The following is a 22,550-nucleotide window of genomic DNA, read 5'->3' as shown; positions in this document are numbered from 1 at the left end:
AACAATACAGCTCAGGTAAGAGCCAGCCTGGCTGAGGTGTATGCACAGGTATATGCTCTTGCCACTGTTAAAAGAATTTTAAGGTCATTTATAAAAAAAATTAAATGTTTCTAACTGTATATATAAACCACATGTCTGAAACCCCACAGATTAGGTCCTGAACAAATTGACCTCAAATATTTCTCTGCAAGGTCAAAGTGGGAAACCTCCCCGCTGTCTCTTTCCTCACAAATCCTGTCCTCACAAGAGCACATTCAAGATATGAACAGGGTGTGACCCAGATTCAGGAATTAAGTAGTTATAATCACAAAAGAGTAGCCAAAACCCAGATAATGCAAACGGGTAACTTGCCAGACAGGAGATAAACAACGCACCCAGATTTCCACCTTTTCTATGATGTATGTATGATGTTTCTGGGAGTGGTCTTGAAGTCCAGGGCAGGCAATTTAAAATGTCTATATAAAGGCAGGCACACCTTTGTTCTGGGTCCTCCTCCTCTCTCCTGCGTGTGGAGGAGCACCCTGTTGCAACAGTTAATAAAGATCAGGCTTACTAGCTGCTTTGCTTCTCAATATTCTCTGGTTGGTCTCTGTTATTTTCTCCTACCGATAGAGAACCTACAAATGGACTCTATATGGGCTCTTGGGTACCCCATAAGGGAAAAAGAGCAGGGTGTGTGTTTTTTTCTTATAACACCACCCTGAACAATTTGGTCCCGCAGGCAAACTTGAACAATTTGGTCCCACCACCTCACTTCCCGCTAACTCTAGTTCATGCATGAAGTAGTTTAAAAGCACAACCTTTTGGTCTTTGGCAAAGTTTCTCATTTCCTGGTTGATTCTTAGGTTTTTGCCCCTTCACAAGTGGAAGGATTATTGTATTGCCCTTCCCAAAAAGGCGTCCTTATTTTTTTGAAAGTCCTTCATTCATATGAGAGCATCAGATTAATATATAGGACACACTGCATATCCCTCATTGAATTCAAATGCCAATGTTTTGAAATGTTTAATTAGTCTGCAGACTTAAGCAACTGGAATGATTCCTGATCAGTGAAACTTCTTTTAAGTACATAAGAAAAGTGCTGTGGATGAAACCACAGGACATGAGCACAATGTTGTTATTACTTAGTCGTTTAGTCATGTCCGACTCTTCGTGACCCCATGGACCAGAGCACGCCAGGCACTCCTGTCTTCCCCTGCTTCCCGCAGTTTGGTCAAACTCATGTTCGTAGCTTCGAGAACACTGTCCAACCATCTTGTTCTCTGTCGTCCCCTTCTCCTTGTGCCCTCAATCTTTCCCCAATATCAGGATCTTTTCCAGGGAGTCTTCTCTTCTCATGAGGTGGCCAAAGTATTGGAGCCTCAGCTTCAGGATCTGTCCTTCCAGTGAGCACTCAGGGCTGATTTCCTTCAGAATGGATAGGTTTGATCTTCTTGCAGTCCATGGGACTCTCAAGAGTCTCCTCCAGCACCATAATTCAAAAGCATCAATTCTTTGGTGATCAGCCTTCTTTATGGTCCAGCTCTCACTTCCACACACTACTTGGAAAACCATAGCTTTAACTATACGGACCTTTGTCGGCAAGGTGATGTCTCTGCTTTTTAAGATGCTGTCTAGGTTTGTCATTCCTTTTCTCCCAATAAGCAGGCGTCTTTTAATTTCGTGACTGCTGTCACCATCTGCAGTGATCATGGAACCCAAGAAAGTAAAATCTCTCACTTCCTCCATTTCTTCCCCTTCTATTTGCCAGGAGGTGATGGGACCAGTGGCCATGATCTCAGTTTTTTTGATGTTGATCATCAGCCTGTATTTTGTGCTCTCCTCTTTCACCCTCATTAAAAGGTTCTAAAATTAAAATTCCTCCTCACTTTCTGCCATCAAGGTTGTGTCATCAGCATAATGAGCTATGAGCACAATAAAGGTAAAGGGACCCCTGACCATTAGGTCCAGTCGTGACCGACTCTGGGTTTCCAGCGCTCATCTCGCATTATTGGCCAAGGGAGCCGGCGTACAGCTTCCAGGTCATGTGGCCAGCATGACAAAGCCGCTTGTGGCAAACCAGAGCAGCACATGGAAACGCCGTTTACCTTCCCGCTGTAGCGGTACCTATTTATCTACTTGCACTTTGACATGCTTTCAAACTGCTAGGTTGGGAGGAGCTGGGACTGAGCAACAGGAGCTCACCCCATCGTGGGGATTCGAACTGCCGACCTTCTGATCGGCAAGCCCTAGGCTCTGTGGTTTAACCCACAGCAACACCCGCGTCCCATAATGAGCTATGAGCACAATAGCACTCTCCTATTCATAGGCTTCAGCAACCGGTATTCAGAGGAATTCTACTTATTTATTTGTATGTAGCATACTATACAAACACATGTTTCCTTGAAAGCCACATATACACATTCTTAAGCTTATAGCATGTTCCTAAGACCTTTTAATGCCCCCGAGCTTCCAGCAGAAATTAATGTTTTTATCCCCTTGCATTTTAACTTATTTTATCCTCCTCTTCTTATTGGACATTGATTTTAATAACATTTAGGTTATTCTTGTTAATGTGTTTTGGTCTTGCTGTAAGCTGCTTTTCATGTGTTTATGAAGAAAAGTAGGGTTTAAATTGTGAAAATAATGGTGATAATGGAGGAGATAAAGACGGGTGGCAAAGTGACAATCACTGAGCAATCTCGTTCCATGCAGCTTTACAAAAGGTGTAATGGTACATACCGCTGAGCCCCCAAATGGAAAACTATCCTGGTGACATGCTGGCCAAAATTTCTAAAATGAGAAGTGTTGAGTCTCAAGCCTGCTTGAATTCCACACCCTATGACAAGGAAGCCTTTCCACATAATCCTGTGTGTGAAGTCTGACTCATTGGTATATATTTAAAGGCACAATATTCTTTTTCCGTTTGTCCCAGGGTTGCATTTGGGCTTTGGCATGGTTAAGTATCATATTATTAAAGAGTAGTTTTTGTTTGTAATTAGCAATACAGGTATAGCATAGAGAGGGAGAGAAAAAGAAAACATCTTCATCTGAAAAGGAATTTTATTTCAAAGAACAAAATGAAAACTGAGAACATATTTTTGTAAAAATAAAATAAAATTGTAAAATAGTCATATAGTCATAGAAGTTAATACTCTTGAAATACAGCAGAGGTGCAGGTAATATTCTCCCCAATCAAAGCATGACATAGCCTAGGGCAGGGGTTCCCAACGAAATTATCTCGAGGACCCCTCATCGGGCCGCTATTGTGACAAGGACCCCCATTAATTCCTAATCCTAAAATTAAAAAGTGAGAGCCAAATTAAGAGTCTTTTTATAAGAGTCCAGGGAGGAGGGAGGGGAATGTAGAAGACAGGGTCCACCTGCGCAGTAGAAGCCGACGTGCGCAAAGCATCTTGGGGAGGTGAGCGTTAGTAGAATGCGCGCGCTGCCTCTTTGCAAAACAGTAGTGTTTGTAAAGCGCCACCTAACGGCATACAGCAGAACTACTGCCTCTATCTAATTCTAGTTTTGCGCTAGACTCTGCTCATGCAGGAAGCAGCCAAAACAAAAAATCTGTTATCATACGAAATATATTTAATATATTCTTTATTCTAATAGCATCTTGCGGACCCCTCTGGCATAGCTCGCGGACCCCTGGGAGTCCGCGGACCACCTGTTGGGAACCACTGGCCTAGGGGGTTGAAACTGAGCAGAGGGAGACGTGGTTCAGAACTCTGAGCTTCAGAACTAAATGCCGTAAGTAGTTTAAAACCACAATCCCAAAATGGAATTAAGATTGCCGGAAGAAATATCAACAACCTCAGATATGAGAAGACTCCCTGGAAAAGATCCTGATGTTGGGAAAGATGGAGGGCACAAGGAGAAGGGGTTGACAGAGGATGAGATGGTTGGACAGTGTTCTCGAAGCTACCAACATGAGTCTGACCAAACTGCGGGAAGCAGTGGAAAACAGGAGTGCCTGGTGTGCTCTGGTCCATGGGGTCACGAAGAGTCGGACATGACTAAACGACAAGGTCCATTAATTGCAATGGATGTACTCTAAGTAGGACTAACACTGAATATAAGCCTTCTACTGCCTGATACATGGATTCACTGCTAATCTTTTACCAAAATGAAAGGGGGCGGGGCAGAAACACCAATAGTAAATGCTGTATCTAATGGGAATCTGTAAGAGCACCCACTCAGTGTTTTATGTACAGTATTCCACTTCACCAGAACCTGGAGAAGTTCCAATCCAGGTTTTACACCCCCCTCCCCCCAAAAAAAACAGTTGCAAAGCACACAGCTGGGCCCTGAACCTTTTAGGTGTGACCTTCAAGGAAACAGCTCTGAGCATCCTTAGAACAGATGTATTGCCTCCTTAGAAGAAGAAGACCTGCAAATATGGCTAAATTACCATAATGCAGGAAGGGGGGGGATGATTGCACAAGCAGATCCAAGAACCAATAGTGCCATTAACATACACATGTACTATCTCATGTTGTTTTTCTGCCTGGATACAGGTGGGTGGGACCTCCTGGCCACAGCAGTACTTTTTTGCACTGAGGTTGACTGAGTGGTAAAGAGAATAGGAGGTTGACAGAACTACCGGTATCTCCCTCCCTAAACTAACTTCAAATGGATTATGGAAAGATGCAGGAGGGAAAAAGAGCGTGGGTTTGAGATTTTGGAGGAAACTTTTAAAAAGACCGGCTTGACGTTTCACTGGGTAGGGCTAAGCCCTGCTTGTCCTGACCCAGCAAGTCACCGATGACTTTAATCAGGAAATAGGAGAAATGAGGAGCGGAAACCAAGCAAGAAACCAAAATACCAGAATTCAATAACGGCAATTAATTTCTAGTCGCGTTCCAAAGGCGAGTTAACGATGCACACTAATAACTTGGGATTTATCGTCAGTTAACGATGCACACTAATAACTTGGGATGGCATGCCCACAGCAGGACGGGATCCTAATTCTCAGCATACCTTTGAATCCACCATCAGTGCCCTAAATAAGAATCTCAAGCGTTTCTTGGGCAAACGAAGCCGCTGCCTCAAAGGGCAACTCCGGGCGCGGGTCAGCTAATATTCCAATGGCACCAAGGGATGCAGCCTACAACGTCCTCGCACGGCTTGTCCTGCCGATAAACCTGCAGGGAGATGCTGCTCCTGTATTGCAGACACGATGCATCCTCCCCAGGCACTTGCTCTATGCAGCGGGGAAAATGGCCGCTCAGCTTTTATTACACAACACGGTAGTTTGGGTGCACGCCCATTAAATCCGTAACTACTTTGGGTTATGGAAATGGGGATGACCGCACGCGTTATGCAGCCCGAGGCCTGACATTACTAATTCTTAATATCGATATGATGATGCCAATGCGCCGCGCATTTCAGGCGCTCCCTCGGAAGGCGCACGGTTTGCACCTTAACACCGCGCGCTTGCACGAGAGGAATCCCCCCCCACTGTCCACGGCGGGGTCTTGCTCCGCGGCGATGTGCGCGCTCTTCTGCACGCTTCCCTGCGAGCAAGCCCCGCGGAACTTAACGCGGGGAGCAGAGGAGCGCGCGCGCGCCCTCGACGGTGCGCGCAGTAGAGCGCACGGCGAATGCGCCCAGCCGCTTCCAGCCACTCCTCCTCCTCCTCCTCCCCGTCCGCTGCGCACCGCATTACGGCCACTCCGCCTCCACGTCCATTCGCAGCAGCCAATCGGGCTCCCGCGATCCGGATGCAGCGGCGACTCCGCTTCCAGCCACGTGGTGCGCCCGATCCCCTCCTCTCTCCCCTCCCCTCCGCGGCCAGTTCCGCGGCTCCTCCCGACGTTTCCCCTCCGACGCCGCGTCCCTGAAGCCGCTTTCCGGGGAGGGTCCGCGCGCGCTTGTGTGCTTGGATCGGCGTCTCTGCGCTGCCGTGCGCGCAGCCAGCAGCAGCAGCAGCAGCATCCCCTCGGCTCGGTGGCCCCCGCGGTGGACATGGTGGGCTTCGCCGTCCCCGCAGAAGTCAGCGTGCTCCTCCTGGACATCGAAGGCACGACAACACCCATCGCGTTTGTCAAGGTGAAGATTTTGGGTGGGTGGAGGCAGAGGGAGCAGAAAGGCCCCGCCGTCGGGTGCGCGTCTGGCACTGTGGGGTTTTTTTGGGGGGGGGGTGTTGGATCGGGCCGTCGGAAGCCGCAGCCTGCGCTCCCCCAACTCCCTTGGCGCAGGTGAGGCCGCTTTCCCTTGCGAGTAAACAAACGCTCGTGCGCATTAGCGATCTGTGCGCCTCCCCACATTCGCTTTCCTTGGCTCGGGTATGTATGGCAGTTTCCTCTGTAATCCCATAACGTTTAGCATCTGCGTTTAGGGAACCCTGGAAGCATAGAGAAAGATATAATAAAGCAACCTTTTAAGGAAGTTGACAGTAGCAGAATGCTGAGTTTTGTTCTGTTGATCTGTGAAAAGCTACCGATAAGGTCTATAGATTTGTTGGCCTGGGGTGCATCCCAAACACACATGGTAAAAACAGGCACTCCCCACCCCCTTTCTGCAATTGTGCTGTTTTATCTTTAAGACAGTTTTTGGTCTAGGATGATGGGGAGCTTATCCAGTGCTATTTCTGGAAAAGATTTCACTACTTTGTGACTTAATCTTGAGGGAATGTGGAATTAAATGTAAGTACTTTTACCAGTGTGTACTTTAAAAAAAAATCCTTTCCATGTGTGCATCTCATGGTTATAATAAAGCAAATTTTGTAAATACCATTCTCAGCTCCATTGCCAGATCTGTTAGGGTAATAACCACCCAAAATTTAGTCAAGAAGACATGTTTAAATTGTAAGCCAGGGGGGGGTTTTGCCCTAAAAAATAGATTTAAGCAACTTTTTGCTTCACTCAGTTGCCGGAGATATAAACAGCACAATCCTTTGCATCTTCAGAAAGCCATTCTGATCAGTGGGGCCTGATCCCTGGTAGGTGCGTTCTAGGCTTCCTTCCTAAACTAGCTTACCTGGGAGCAAGCGCCCCTGCATTTAGCAGGGGTTGCTTCCAAGCAAACGTGCATGGGCAAGTCCTGCAAATTTGTAGTCCCTAGGTATCTGCTAGGTATTTAATATCTGCTAGGTATTTAAAATGCTTAAATAAAAGCACACATTCTACTCAAGTAAAAACACCAGGCAGGCCCCACAAATAACTCAGAGATGCATTTTAAATAAAAGGACACATTCTACTCATGTAAAAACACGCTGATTCCTGGACCGTCCGTGGGCTGGATTTAGAAGGCGATTGAGCCAAATCCGGTCCCCGGGCCTTAGTTTGCCTAACCATGATCAAGTCCAACTCCCCGCAATGCAGAAATATGCAGCTGTCCCATATGGGGATTGAACCTGCAACCTTGGCGTTATTAGCACCATGCTCTAACCAACTGAGTGGTCCGTGCCTGCCATAAGTGTACTGTGTTTTAGACCCACAGACCCTGTCCCCACTGAGCTCAAGCACATTGTAACTCAAATAATCACATATCCTTCCCGTTTCCATATGCTTCCATACCCCCCACCCCTCCCTCTGTTTTCTCTCCTGCGTCGTAGATTGTAAGCTCCTCAGGGCGGGGAATCTGTCTTCTCGTATTTTGTGCTCACATGCATATGATGGCATACACATAAATAGTATTGTTGCATGTGCTTTTGGAGCAGGGACCTTATTTAATTGCATCAAGCACTACTGCCTGTTGTCAGATATATAATACGCATACACATGTTCATAGACACATCCAGAGAGCTATTAAACAGAAGGGGCAAAAGGCCATGAAATGCAAGTACAGTATGTGAGCTTCCTGTGTTTCTTTGCATTTCTGGCCTCTGCAATTTGCATCATTTTTCTTTACCCATGTTTATAAATTTGCCAGCAGAGAATAACACACCTGCAGAGGGTTATATAAATCCACAAAAGGTGATTCTACATCTGTAAGATGACGCAGGATTCTCTTTCAGTATGGTGTTCACTATAATACTGCCGTTAAATGTCACGGTGGAAGACAGATACCTCAGTGGTAAAGCACCTGTTTTGCATGCATGCAGAAGGTCTCAAATGCAGTCCCTGGCTTCACCGAGTAATTTCCTCTGCCTGAAACTCTGGAAAGCCAACTACCCACCAGTGTGGACATTAAAGTGGTACCTTGGTTCTCAAACGCCTTGGTACTAAAACAACTTGGAACCCAAACACTGCAAACCCAGAAGTTAGTGTTCTGGTTTGCGAACTTTTTTCAGAAGCCGAACGTGCTCCGTTCTGAGTGTTACGCTTCCATTTTGAGTGCCACGCTTCCGTTTTGAGTGCCACACTTTCGTTTTGAGTGCCACGCTTCCGTCTTAAGCTGAGGTCTGTCTGTTTTTGCTATTTATTTTGCATTTTTGTTTTTGCGGCTCTTTTTGTTTTGTTTTTGTGACTGTGTGGAACCCAGTTCAGCTACTGACTGATTGTGTGTCTGCAAGTACATTGTTTATTGCTTTCATTTTATGGATCAATGGTTCTCGTTAGATAGTAAAAATCATGGTAAATTGCTGCTTTTAAAAGTCTGGAAAGGATTAATCCATTTTGCATTACTTTCTATGGGAAAGCGCGCCTTGGTTTTGGAACGCAGTTCCGGAACTGATTAAGTTTGAGAACCAAAGTACCACTGTACTGGACCGTGTGGACCAAGAAGGACACAGTAGAAGGCCTGTGTTTCCTAGGTGAAGACATTTGGGACACAGCTTCTATGTCATTAAAATTTTTAATAAATACCCAAAGGGACTGAAAGCCCTTTATACCCCTGCCTTTTTTTAAAGTAGAAGAAACACTTCATAATCTTAAGAGTTTAGGGCTGCTATTTCTTCTGCTCACACTCCTGCCATATAAACGCGAGTGAGCTGAGAGCTGTCATCTCAAATACTTAGGAAATTAGGTCAGTTACACAGTAGGCTTCCTACTGACACTGTACTGTGTTTTGCCTTAACACATACACACAGAGAGAAAGAGAGAACTATTATTTTTGTGCCAGAAATGATCTGATGCTTTCTGGTACCTCCTATTAACTTTGTTACCTCAAATGAGTCCCCAGCTTTGCTAATATAATGACTGCTATGTTTCCCGTTACTTCTGTCCTCTAGCGCTGGGTTTCTCACATTTGGGTCTCCATCCGTTGTTGGACTACAACTCCCATCATCCCTAGCTGACAGAGCCAGTGGTCAGGAATGATGGGAGTAGTAGTCCAACAATAGCTGGAGACCCAAGTTTGGGAAACCCTGCTCTAGCAAAAAAATGCCTACGTGAATAGGCATTAAGAGGAGCTTGTTGAGGGGGAAAGAGGCCCAGGAAAGCTTATTAAAGGAGGCGTTTATCCTTTTGAACCAAATTGGCCTTATTTATTCTCAAAGTAACGTTACAATTTTGAGGGACTAGGAGTCTCTTTTGAGAATACTTTTTTTTTCTCCACGTTGATTTTTGCAGCATGAGCAGCATGAACTTGATTTCAAGGCTGCATCATTTGTCAATTAGCAGGTCCATTGCCCCTGGACATGAACTGCAAATGTCAGACTTTTTGTTCTCTGTTTAATTGGCTGCGCCCAGTCTAGAGGTTCCTTAAACTGGCACTTTTTCTGATACTCAGCAATAGCAGCTATAACACCTTGTCTCCAGCTGTCCTATCGGAGCTTCCATCCCAACACTCCCAAGAAATATCCCGAAATGCAGGCATCTGTATTGATGCATTATTTAAACATGCATACAAGCATCCCAAGAGCAACAGTACATAACACAATACCCATTTGATTAGGAGCAGCATGTCTGCAATCCTGTGCAATGTTTCCCGGGAACAAACTCATAGAATCATAGAATCATAGAGTTGGAAGAGACCACAAGGTCATATTCTTGACATATGCCTGTCAAACCTCTGCTTAAAGACCTCCAAAGAAAGAGACTCCACCACACTCCTTGGTAGCAAGTTCCACTGCTGAACAGCTCTTACTGTCAGGAAGTTCTTCCTAATGTTTAGGTGGAATCTTCTTTCTTGTAGTTTGAATCCATTGCTCCGTGTCCGCTTCTCTGGAGCAGCGGAAAACAATCTTTCTCCCTCCTCCATATGACATCCTTTCATATATTTGAACATGGCTATCATATCACCCCTTAACCTTCTCTTCTCCAGGCTAAACATACCCAGCTCCCTAAGCCGTTCCTCATAAGGCATCGTTTCCAGGCCTTTGACCATTTTCGTTGCCCTCTTCTGGACACCTTCCAGCTTGTCAGTATCCTTCTTGAACTGTGGTGCCCAGAACTGGACACAGTACTCCAGGTGAGGTCTGACCAGAGCAGAATATAGTGGTACTATTACTTCCCTAGATCTAGATGCTATACTCCTATTGATGCAGCCCAGAATTGCATTGGCTTTTTTAGCTGCTGCATCACACTGCTGACTCATGTCAAGTTTGTGGTCTACCAAGACTCCTAGATCCTTTTCACATGTACCGCTCTCAAGCCAGGTGTCTCCCATCCTGTATTTGTGCCTTTCATTTTTTTTGCCCAAGTGTAGTACCTTACATTTCTCCTTGTTAAAATTCATCTTGTTTGCTTTGGCCCAGCTGTCCATTGAACTCGGTGGTTTTTGCTTCCGACTGCATAGCGTCAACTTGTGAAACATACTGAGTTTCACAAAAAAAAAAGTTCATCCAGCTGTGGCTTTAATTAGAAATGCAAGACAACCTTGCAAAGAAACGTTACTGCTTGTGTGAAGCCGTACCCCCATTAAATAAAAGGAAAGACGTATCTAGCCTCTGCTTATCCTTTTTAATTCTCTGTACTTATGCATCATAGGCAAACTTGAAAACCTCATTATTGCCTCATTCATTTGCCAGAGGAAGGAGGGCCCGCCAGTCAGCCAGGTGATCTGGCAGATGTTGCCATCGTTCCTATGAGTCACTGCTGCTTACAGAGAAGGAGAGGGTTTTTGGGAGGTGGGGAGGTCAGCATGGTGCAAATGCACTGCTAGCACCAATCCAGCGCTCCTGCCATTGCATTTTCACCGCGCCTGTCTTCCCACCACTTCACCCCTCTCCTTCCCAGGAAGCAGCAAGGCCTCTGCTGGTCAAGTGAGCACTGCCCCAGCACCCCGATCCGCTACTACTCTTGGTTAATTCTCCATCAAACGATGCATTTAACCAAAAGGCACACTTGAACAGTTGCAGTCTGAAGGCTTTGCACTCTCATGCCCTTCTGTAATACCAGGAATTGGAACTAACAGGGCGAGGAAGAGCACGGGAAGCATGTGTGCTTTGTCGTTTTTAAATGTTAAGAATATCAGTTAATTGCAGCGGCACATCGCCTGCTCATAACTTTTTACAGTGGTACCTCGGTTTAAGAACAGCCTGGTTTAAGAACTATTCAGTACTCCGCAAAACCTGAAATAGTGTTCTGATTAGCGAACTTTACCTCGGTCTACGAACGGAAGCTGAACAGTGGAAGGGCACCGGCGGCAGGAGGCCTCATTAGAACGGACTTCCGGAACGGATTAAGTTCGTAAACCAAGGTACCACTGTATTGCAAGAATGACGTTCAGGCCAGACCTAATCCCCATTTCCCCTTAGAATAGTGTTCTCCCACCCTTGGGGTCTTCAGCTGTCGTTGGACTACAACTCCCATCACCACAGGAGCCTGGAGTCCAGCCACAGATGGAGGGCACCATGTTGGCTACCGCTGCTCCGCGTGCCAATGCCCTATGTGAGCTAGCAACACGAGTAGGGCTGAGGTCACTCTAAAAATGGAAAGTTTCCCCCGGGCAAGGGGTGGGAATACAGTGGTGGAAACATTTCTGCCTCGTTGTTCAGGTAGGTAAGTCATTTCGCTTTTTGTCTTGCCAGGATACTCTGTTTTCCTACATCAAAGACAACATCCGAGAGTACCTTCGTGCACACTGGGAGGAAGAGGAGTGCCAAGAAGACGTTGGCCTTCTGAGAAAACAGGTAAAGTTGTTTGTCATCCCTTCCCTTCCTTTTCTTCTTCTAATAACAATGCTTTTTATTTTTTATATGCCGCCCATCTGACTGGGTTGCCCCAGCCACTCTGGGCGGCTCCCAACAAAATACTAGAAACGCAATAAAACATCAACCATTAAAACAAGGCTGCCTTCAGATGTCTCCTAAAAGTTATGTCGTCCTTGATCTCCTTGAGATCTGATGGGAAAGCGTTCCACAGGGCGGGCGCCACCACAGAGAAGGCCCTCTGCCTGGTTCCCTGTAGCTTCAGAAGGCCTTTGGAGGTGGACCTTAGTGTCTGGGCTGAGCAATGGGGGTGGAGATGCTCCTTCAGGTATTCTAGTCTTCTCTTGCTGCAGTCTGGACACCAGGTCTAGGAGAAAGTCACGAGTACCGATGTTAATCGCGGCACATCGGTAGCAGGAAAGCACCTCTGGCTGATACTGCAGCAAGCAGGAGATGGACCCTGAATCTGACCCAGCTGGGCTCTTTGAAGTAGGAGTCCCTACCACTGCTGATAACATTTTCTCACCGTTTCCCAAAGGCTGAAGAAGATGCTCACATGGATGGAGCAGTGCCCATCCCGCTGGAGACAAGGGATGGAGAGGAGGAGGTGGAGCGCATCATCCAGGCCGTCATAGACAACGTCCACTGGCAGATGTCTTTAGACAGGAAGACAACCGCCTTAAAGCAGCTCCAAGGCCACATATGGAGGGCAGCGTACGAAAACGGCCGCCTGAAGGGAGAGTGAGTATCTAGCGTTTATGACACAAGCGGCCAGTGTGCATTATTGCCCCATTGCTTCTCCCCCCCCCCCGCCCTCCAAACAAACATAAGCACACATTTAGAGGGGATCTGCACATGAAAGCAGAAAACATGGGGCTTTGGCCCTAGCAATGGGCAGACTTGCAGAATCAACTTCCTGTTTGTTTGGGTTCTTTCTGCTGAAGCCAGGTGCAAAATACAGACCCTTAGAATGAATGAATTCTGAGTTTAGGGGTATCATGACTGAGTGGAGTATCTCGAGTATCAAGACTGAATGGACACACACCTATTCCTGGTCCTTCCCCCACCCCTGATTTCTTCGTTTCAGCAGCATACTTTAGAATGGGATTATTCTTCTTGTTGCTGTTGCTGCTGCTGTTGTTATCATCCAGTGTTGGGATGGGTGTCTGTATACATCAGGCATCCCCAAACTGCGGCCCTCCAGATGTTTTGGCCTACAACTCCCATGATCCCTAGCTAACAGGACCAGTGGTCGGGGAAGATGGGGATTGTAGTCCAAAACATCTGGAGGGCCGAAGTTTGGGGATGCTTGGTATACATCTCTTCATAATTTAGAGACCCACATAGAACCATAGAATTGTCAAGTTGGAAAAGACCCCGAGGATTATCAGGTCCAACCTCCTGCAATGCAGGAATCTCAGCTAAAGCATCCCTGGCAGATGGCCATCCAGCCGCTGCTTAAAAACCTCCCTGGAAGAAGAGTCCACCACCTCCCGAGGGAGACCGTTTATTATCGGAACATTTTTGTTCCTTTAATTCTAAGGCGCATCAGGTGCTCTTGCGCATTTGTGGAATGTGACTGTCCAGCAAATTCTGCACACAAATAAGGCGAGCACTTCCGTTGTCTCTTCGAGATATGTCTCTAGGTTGCCGTCTCATGTATTGCCATTCCCCGTCCATCACAGGTTCTTTGATGATGTGGTTCCAGCAGTTAGGAAATGGAGAGAAGCAGGGATGAAAGTTTACATCTATTCCTCTGGGAGTGTTGAGGCGCAAAAGCTCTTTTTTGGGAACTCCACAGAAGGCGATATTTCCGAGGTAGGCACAACGCTTAAAGGTTTGTCTCCTTTCTTTGTCTTTCCAGCTTCTTCCGCCCTAAAACAGTCTCACTTCCGGCTTCTCTCAGGCGCAGCGTATCTGTTGGCATTCACAAGATGGAGGATAAGGCCATCAAGTAACCTTGATGGTTATGTTCTGCCTGCACTATTGGAGACAGCTTGCATTGCCGGGGGTTGGACTAAAGGGTACCTTTCCAATGCTGTGATTCTATGTCCTCGAGACAATAAGATGGGCAGTGAAGGAATTAAGCGGCAGACTGGAATGTTCCAATTCACACTGCAGATCAAGGAATCCCCACCTCTTCCATGCTCCTTTATTTAGTAAAAAAATTTGAAATATACTTGAAAGCGGAATACAAACACAATGGGGCTGAACTAGAATGCTTCTCTCTGCTGTGCGTTTTAATTTTGTTGCATTGAGAATTTTGGAAACGTCTGGGTGCCCTGCGATTTTACTGAAGAACACAAGGTTGACTTGCATTAAAAATCAGGGTGCTTGTAGAATTTGTACTGTTAAAACGGAAAGGGGTCGAACCATCGCAAGAGGTGTTGAAATTTTGGGAGGTTGGATAGTTACAATGGAATTGACTCGGTGGTGGGGTGCACATTTTTATTCTTATTTATTTATTTATGATTATTACTTTGTCAAAATAAAAGGAATAAAAATGAATGTATAAAATGTAAATAAACGTGATATATATATATATATATATATATATATATATATATAAGCACAGTGCAGAAACCAAAATGCAAAATACTATTTAAAAAAATCCTGACACCTAAATCAGAGTTGTTGTTGTTGTTTTTTAAAAAAGGGTTCGTATCTTCTTGCAGCATGAAGTGGTACAGTCTGTTTTTACCCCCACATTCTGCTCCACATGTAGACAGAGCCTAGAGGGGTCTTCGCAATCTAACCAAGACTCGTAACTTCTGTTAAATTTTGCAAACTGGGGAAAGTAACCGGTTTTTCTGCAATCGAGCAGTGTATAATTTTTATGAAATAAGTAGAAGACGCATTAGAAACTATTCTATATAATCACAACATCAATGAATGCAAATGTCAGTCCATAAGACATAAAACAGAACAAATGAGCTGGCCTAATCTAACGTCTTAAACTAAACAACATTGGGTTAAAGAACACACCGAGCCGACAAGTGAGAAAAACGACAGTAATACAAAAATGAAAGAAGTGCATGAGAAACTTTAAGCCTCTCCTTTAAAAACAAAATGTCCTTCCTGAATCTTCCAGCTTTTTGATGGCCACTTTGACACCAAAATAGGCCCGAAAGTGGACAGCGAGAGTTACCAGAGGATTGCCGCAAGCATTGGGTGTTCCACAAGCAACATACTGTTCTTGACGGATGTCACTCGAGGTAAGAGAGCAAGTTTGGTTGTTGTGATCCTTATCTTCTCATAGGTCTGCCCAGAAGCTGTTCTCTGTGAACTGCATCCATTTCAAGCACGATTATACTGATTTTAACAGTCATGACAACCCCCAGAGAATCTTGGGGACTGTAGTTTATTGAGGGGTGCTGTAAGTTGCGAGGAGAGTCCCTGTTCCCCTAACGGAGCTGTGCTTGTCACAGCTATAGTTCCCAGAGTGTTTTATCCATCACTAGTATCGTGAAGCCTGTTAAATTAACGGGTGCTAGAACGGGAGGAGGAGGAGGAGCAGAGACGGAGGAGCAGCGCCGGTGGCAGCCCAGGAGAGTCCTGGCTTGGGTGAGCCCGTGCAGGGAAAGAGGCCCCTCTCAGGCTTTTCGGGGGGACGGGGACACTCAGACACTCAGCCTCACGATTGCACCGCCCGCTCCGCTCGCAACACCCTCCCCCCTCCTCCTCCGCCCCGCGCGCACTCTGCCTCTCTCTCCGCTTTTCCTTAAGCGTCACAGGCTGGGAGAAAAGGGGTGTAAAAGACAAACTCGCTCTCCTGTGGTGCCCCGCGGCTGAGCGCAGAGAGGGAGGGAAGGCCGCGGCCCCGCTGCTCTCACGGGCCAGGGAGGGTTGTCAGGAGGAGGAGGAGGCGGACCAAGATGGCGGCATCGGGCTGTGGGAGCCGGACTGGGCCCCTCGGCATCTTGCTGCTGGTCGCCGGAGGGGGGGGGAAGGGGGGAAAGCAGCCTCCTCCTCCTCCTCCTCGCGCTTTAGCGCGAGCGCAGTGAGGCGCTTGTCCGGCTGGGAGCGGCGGTTGGTGGCCGCAGGGAAACGATGGGCGTGGGGGGGGAGCGCGCGCGCGTGTGTGTGCATCCAGTCCGTGTCCAGTCCCTGTGTCCGTGGGGCACATGCGCAGTAGTGCGGACACAGGGACTGGACGCAGAGACACGGGGACTTTATTATATAGGATTCCTTCTTCCCAGGGCACTCTGGGAATTGTAACCTGGCAATGGCTTGTTGTTTGCCACCATGGTCTCCTTTAAGAGGAAGGGTGAGATATAAATGTGATAAATAATCATAATAATATACAGTGGTACCTTGGTTTACAAACAGTCCCGTTTACAAACACCTCTGTTTACGAACGCCGTGGACCTGGAAGTGTTTACATCAGGTTCCGCGGCGTCGGATGCGCAGACGCGATCTGTGCAGCTCGTGCATGCGCAGAAGCGATCTGTGTGCGCAGAAGCGCTCTATCGGCGCTTCACGCACGTGCAGAAGCGTGCCTTCGGGGAGCGATTGCCTCCGTTTACGAACACCCCCGGTGGAACGGATCGCGTTCGTAAACCAAGGTTCCACTGTACTGCTTATTGCCACTTAGGCTCCTAATAATAAACCTGCTCAACAACCAATCAATGTTGACAATGCTAGTTTGGATGGCTCAATGGTCTGACTTAGTATAATGGGGTAACTGTGCCCCTGAAGGACCAGGTGCGCAGCCTGGGAGTCATTTTGGACTCACAGCTGTCCAAGGAGGCGCAGGTCAATTCTGTATTCAGGGCAGTTGTCTACCATCTGGTACGCAGGCTGAGTCCCTACCTGCCCGTGGACTGTCTTGCCAGAGTGGTGCATGCTCTAGTTATCTCTCGCTTGGACTACTGCAATGCGCTCTACGTGGGGCTACCTCTGAAGGTGACCCGGAAACTACAACTAATCCAGAATGCGGCAGCTAGACTGGTGACTGGGAGCGGCCGCCGAGACCACATAACACCAGTCTTGAAAGACCTACATTGGCTCCCAGTACGTTTCCGAGCACAATTCAAAGTGTTGGTGCTGACCTTTAAATCCCTAAACCAGGCACCCCCAAACTGCGGCCTTCCAGATGTTTTGGCCTACAACTCCCATGATCCCTCGCTAGCAGGACCAATGGTCAGGGAAGATGGGAATTGTAGTCCAAAACATCTGGAGGGCCAAGGTTTGGGGATGCCTGCCCTAAACGGCCCCGGTCCAGTATACCTGAAGGAGCGTCTCCACCCCCATCATTCTGCCCGGAAAGATGTTGCTGGCCAAAGCTTCCAGCACATGAGCAGTAATAAGATGTGTATCTGGATTCACCCCCTTCTGATAGATTATTCTTGCTCTTTTCCCCTCAGAGGCAGATGCCGCAGAAGAAGTCGACATGCACGTGGCGATAGTAGTCCGGCCGGGCAACGCGGGCCTGACGGATGACGAGAAATCTTATTATAGACTCATAACCTCTTTCAACGAACTCTTCTTGCCGTCCTCCACTTAAAGAAGCGAATTTCTGTGTTTCTGTTAAGAAAGGAAAGAAAGGATGATGTGGGAGCGACGCCTGACCAAAATCCTCCTTGTACTATAATACGGTAGTTTTTTGCTGGTGACATGAATTTTGGAATTGAGAGCATTGGGATCCTTGGCCTTCCAGTGACAGGAATTTGAACCCGGTGTGGTTGGGACATCTGCTGGTGTTGCAGGCACACCTTGGACCCAGCGGCTGCAAAGCCCTGGTTGTCAGCACAACCTTGCTTTGGAATTGCACGCGGAAGTCATGCAAACCACCAGGAGGATGTTGTCCATGGAAGGCCTTCTCGAGACGAAGGGGGCTGCCTAAGTTTTCCCGCAGCCACCGTTCATCTCCGGAGGCTCCTGTGTAGGAGATCCTCGCCGTGGGTTGTGGCCAGCATGTTTACCTCAGACACACATTCCCTTAGCTTCATTCTCTCCTGCAATTAATAAACAAGTCTTTTAAGTTTTTTTTAATGTTCTTCTGTTTTCGGTTTGCAAGCAGGGGTGGGGAACATCAGGCTCAGGGCCAAATGCAGGCCTTGGGATTCTCCTCAGGCCCCGCCCCTTCCTCTGGCCACACCCCTTTCTGGTTCTGCTCCTCTGGTGCGTTTTATCTAGCTGGAACGTGCCCCTATCTTGCTTGTCTTAGTGAAGGATGGAAAGATTCAGGGAGCAGACACACAACAGCCCCGTGTTTTGCATGCTGGAATGTAGCATGCTATGCAAAGGTCACATTGTTTGCTCTGCTTAAGAGTTAACTAATCCGCTGGGGAAATAAGGTACTGAGAGGTTTGCAAAGTGAACTGACCTGCAGACCAAAAGCTGTAAACACTTTTGAAGGCCTTCCCAGGTGAGGCTTTCTGTGCCAAGGTGGTGCAATATTTTGCCCACCCCCATCCCAGCGTGTTTTGGGAGATCTGTACAATGTTAGCATAGCCAATGTATAGATTGGTGGGGTAGGGAAGGATTGTATTTTCCTTTTACTTTTGATGCTGGGCAAATACAATCTCTCCCCTTCAGCTAGTTGAGTGTTTCGTGCATTGCCGCTGCAGTCAATTGGACAGTACCTGTGTCGTCGAGGCCACAAATCACACCAGTCATTTCTCCCTGTGACTGTTGAATTCCCAAAATTTCATCTCCCCCCCCCCCAGACGGTTCACCCCACTGACCTCTTTCAAAGTCTGCCATGTCTTTTTTGAGTCGCCAAGACAGGAGTGTGTATCGCCTCAAATTCAGTGCGCAGCTGTCTCCAGCCGAATAGATTGCTCCTTTCCGTTCTGCGTGGAAGAGATACAACTTCGTCCACACCGGACAGGGCGAATGCTGAGAGAAAGCAGTGTCATTTTCCACACAAGCAACCACTTCCTTGCTTGTAAGTAAATACTGTCACAAGGCACTGTAACCAGGGCATTGTATTAAAGGCATGTTTTGCAGCTGTCTTGGCCAGTATTGAGCAGCTCTGTGTCTGGCCAGGACCTGGGTGGCAGATGGCCTGGAACACCTATGTCTTAAGATGGACAGAATGCAGAATATAACAGACCGCAGCACCCTCATTGTAAATTTCAAACACTGTGATACAACCTTTAGTGGTCGTGGCTTCTCATCGCCACCCAAAACCATCAGAAGTAGAGTTTGTTAAGTTTTCAGGAGACCCCGTGTCACCTCGCAGAGTGACAATTCCCAGAGTTTCCTGGAAAGGGGGATTGATAGAACAATTCTGGGAACTGTAGCACCGTATGATTGTTAAAGCGGTATGATGCTGCTTTAATAGTATCGTGTAGATGTGGCCATAAGTATAGCAAGTTACATTCACATCATGTTGTAGGACCAGGGGGCGGGCAGGCTCTGTCCTAGGGAAAAGTCCTACCCTATGCAGAAGCCCAGAACAAGGCTTTGGCCTCTTCAGGTATTTGAAAAGGGCTGTTAGAAACAGTGCACATGAATATGTGATTCACCCTGATGCGTAAGGATCCCAGTTCTCGCCACAACCTTTGCATGTTGGGGAACAAAATATCTCCACTGAAATCCACGTGCAACCATTTTAGCAATAAAGCTTCTTCCTCGAGTAGCGATGGGAAGCGTCCCTTTTGCTACAGATCTATTTAATGTCTGTGTGATTGTTGCCTTGTAATGCATGTGTTGTCTTTAAACAAATCTGTGGCCGAAATGGAAGACCGGCAGCCATGGCCCCTCTGTCTGAACTAGCTTCACTTCCGCCCATGCACTTGTGGTAAATAAAGGTTTGTCTTTAGTGTTTGACAAGCACCTGTATAATGTTGGTAGTTGCTTACCTGTTGCAAATTTGACCTCTGGTAATCTTTCAAAGCACACAAATGAAGGGGGACACTCTCTAAACGAGGGATCAGGGAACCTGGTGCTCTCCAAATATTGTTTGACTCCAGCTCTCATCAGCTCCAAGGAGCATGGCCACTAATCAGGGATGATGGGAGTTGTAGTCAGGTTCTTAAGGTAGGTCCAGTCGTGGATGACTCTGGGGTTGTGGCGCTCATCTTGCTCTATAGGCCCGAGGGAGCTGGCATTTGTCCGCAGACAGCTTCCGGGTCATGTGGCATATAGTCCCTAGGTGGTATCTCAGAAAGAAACACAGTCTTTGGTCTGAAAATGTTCCCCACCTGAAGTAAAAAAAATTAGCACCTCTGCATGCAGCTGCAAAAACTCCAACACTCTCGAGTGTGCGTACACGTGTAATAAATACTCACGTTCTCCATAAAAGAAATTTATTTAGTGGTCATGTTTTAGTGTACAGGAATTAAGTCATTGCTCAGCTGTTTTGAAATGTGCCATAAGAAATTCTTTTAAGAAATGTACAATATATCACCCAAGAAGCTTGAATTTCAGCTCGAGTGGTTGCATATCAGGAAAAACAAAACTGAAAAACCTTTCACAAATAAAATTTCAAAATATAAAATGATACAACGTAAAACTTTTTTTTAAAAAAAAAAACCAACATCACGTAATATTTACAGTGAAACACATTTGAACAGAAGCCTATTTTAGCTATGTGTATTTGTGTGCATCTCAGTTGCTGTATGCTTCTTCCCCCAGCCGTGTATAAAACTCATTTGTGTTGGTTTCACCCCTTACAGGCCCTCCCCCAAACCTACCTTTCTACCTATTGAGGCATTTGTGTACTTTACATAGTGAAGTGGATTTAAAAATTTTAAAAAGGCAAAATAGTCCATGTCCAATAGCAGACTTTGGCCCAATGCAATCATAGGATACTGTCCCATGTTTTGACCATGCATTCATTTCCAATCATTTAACTTGGAAGCCCTGAACCAAACCCCATGCCCGTCAGCAGCAGGAGAAAAGTACTAAGGAGTGTTGGCTGCATTTATTTAAAAATGTAGATGGTCCGTGGGCGAACTTCATTCCTCCTCCTCCTAGCCAGCAAAGTGTCACCTGCGGTATTTCAGCATGGTTCTGAAAACCACAAAAGCCCTAACATTTAGGGGAAAGGTGGTACCCCTAACCCCTGAGTTTCAGGAGAAGAGTGAGAGGTCCCCTCTCCCCCTCGCCCTGATGCGTTAGTTAGTAGGCGGCTGCTTCGAGGATTCCCAGCTTTCCCCCTTCCAGCAAGGCCCCTCCGCTTTTAAAAGGCGTGTGCCCATGCATTAAGGAGGGAGGAAATGCAATAGCAGGCTGCAGCTTGGGGGTAACCTCTTAAATCTGCATCTGAAGCAGGAGACCTAAGTAGCTGTGGCTCCTCATCTTCCTTCCACGCATGCATGCAGCTGATCCATGCCCGCATCTTCAGAGACCTGCTTGCTGCGATTGGCTGGGTAGGGGGTGGGGAAGGTGGAAGGAAGGAACGGAGGTAGACAGACACTAGAACAGGCATCCCCAACCTTTGGCCCTCCAGATGTTTTGGACTACAATTCCCATCACCTCTGACCACTGGTCCTGTTACCTAGGGGTCATGGGAGTTGTAGGCCAAAATATTTGGAGGGCCGCATGTTGGGGGTGCCTGCACTAGAAGCCGCAGCTTCCATGTTTCCCAATCGAGCAACAAATCTAGAAATAAAGGACCTCCCTAGATTGCAGGGACTGACACAGGCTGGGAGCAAATTCCCTGGTGCACTAGGGATGAGAGTGAGGGGAGGCAGCTACCTTTTCTGGGAGCCCTTCCTGCAGTTCAAAGTTTGCATTTAGGGGGGAGTACAGGAAGCTGATGCACAGCCAGGCCTATAGCAACAAAGGTGCCAATCTTGTTCTGTATTGCAGCTGCACCAAGGAATTTACAAGACTCCTACCTTTCCTAGGCTCCCTTAGGGTGGGACTAGACCTCCTAAGGCGGCCCCACATCTCTTTGCTGGCTCTTGCAACCTCCATAACATGACACAGAATAGGCTGTGACTGCGTCTTCGCCCGCTTCTGCCGGCCAACGATGAGAGGTGCCTGGGGTAATGCACAGGCTGGTATTACGTTGCAAAATACATCATGAGGAAGTGGGGGAAAGAGGCACAGAGGGTGGTGGCAGTTCTGTGTCTCTTAAAATGCCTAGATCTGGGGGGGTTGGGGGTGAATACTTTTTGGCAACTTGTAGGCGTGGAAAACGAACAAGTATTAAAAAAAGGAAAAGGAGGAGGAATGGGACCAGGGGTTCAACCATGTGTCTACAGGAACCTAACGCCATGACAAAAGGAAAGAGAGAGTCCTCTGGGTTACACCTGATCTGTTTGGTACTCGGACGCTTCGGAGAGGCTTTCGGAAAAGCTGAGGAAGTTCTCCTGGTACTCAGAGCAGATGATCTCGAAGCGGTAGTGTCTGAACTCCACAGCAAAGGAGCCGAAGTAGCAGAGGAAGCACATCACCATTCCCCACTGTATCCGCGCAGCGTGCATGTGGAACTTCTGGGACATCAAGATGAAATCTGGAGAGGCGTCAAGGAAAAGTGCGCAGGAACAGAGAATGTGGACGAGGCTGCCTTACAAGCAGGGCTGTGTCAACGCTGCGCTAAAAAAAAACATTCAGCACCCAGGCAACCCAAATTCTGCATCAAAAAAGTAGAATTCTGTGAGTTGTGTAACTCAAGTCTCTTATT

At 47.1% G+C, this 22,550-nt stretch overlaps 2 protein-coding genes across 4 annotated transcripts in view; one reads left to right on the top strand and one right to left on the bottom strand.

Annotated features, from left to right (window-relative positions):
• Window positions 1-5,820: 5,820 nt before the first annotated feature.
• ENOPH1 (enolase-phosphatase 1) lies at window positions 5,821-19,747 on the top strand. The gene is made up of 6 exons (XM_035111756.3): window positions 5,821-6,039; window positions 11,846-11,947; window positions 12,504-12,706; window positions 13,651-13,783; window positions 15,057-15,180; window positions 17,332-19,747. The coding sequence occupies exons 1-6, from the start codon at window positions 5,956-5,958 to the stop codon at window positions 17,469-17,471; spliced, it is 786 nt and encodes a 261-aa protein (XP_034967647.2). The 5' UTR covers window positions 5,821-5,955; the 3' UTR covers window positions 17,472-19,747.
• A 459-nt stretch (window positions 19,748-20,206) lies between these two features.
• Window positions 20,207-22,550, bottom strand: part of TMEM150C (transmembrane protein 150C) — a 54,783-nt gene continuing 52,439 nt past the window's right edge. For all 3 annotated transcript variants that reach the window (XM_088660601.1, XM_035111757.3, XM_088660600.1), the window contains exon 9: window positions 20,207-22,379. In XM_088660601.1, the coding sequence (XP_088516727.1) occupies window positions 22,171-22,379 (209 nt within the window). In that variant the 3' untranslated portion in view covers window positions 20,207-22,170. The remainder of the gene's footprint in view (window positions 22,380-22,550) is intronic.

The sequence above is a fragment of the Zootoca vivipara genome, chromosome Z1 (assembly GCF_965207765.1).
Source record: "Zootoca vivipara chromosome Z1, rZooViv2.hap1.1, whole genome shotgun sequence".
In the NCBI taxonomy this organism is placed as follows: domain Eukaryota; kingdom Metazoa; phylum Chordata; class Lepidosauria; order Squamata; family Lacertidae; genus Zootoca; species Zootoca vivipara.
Note: the sequence above shows the minus strand (reverse complement) of the source record. Positions and strands in the feature narration are given on the sequence as shown.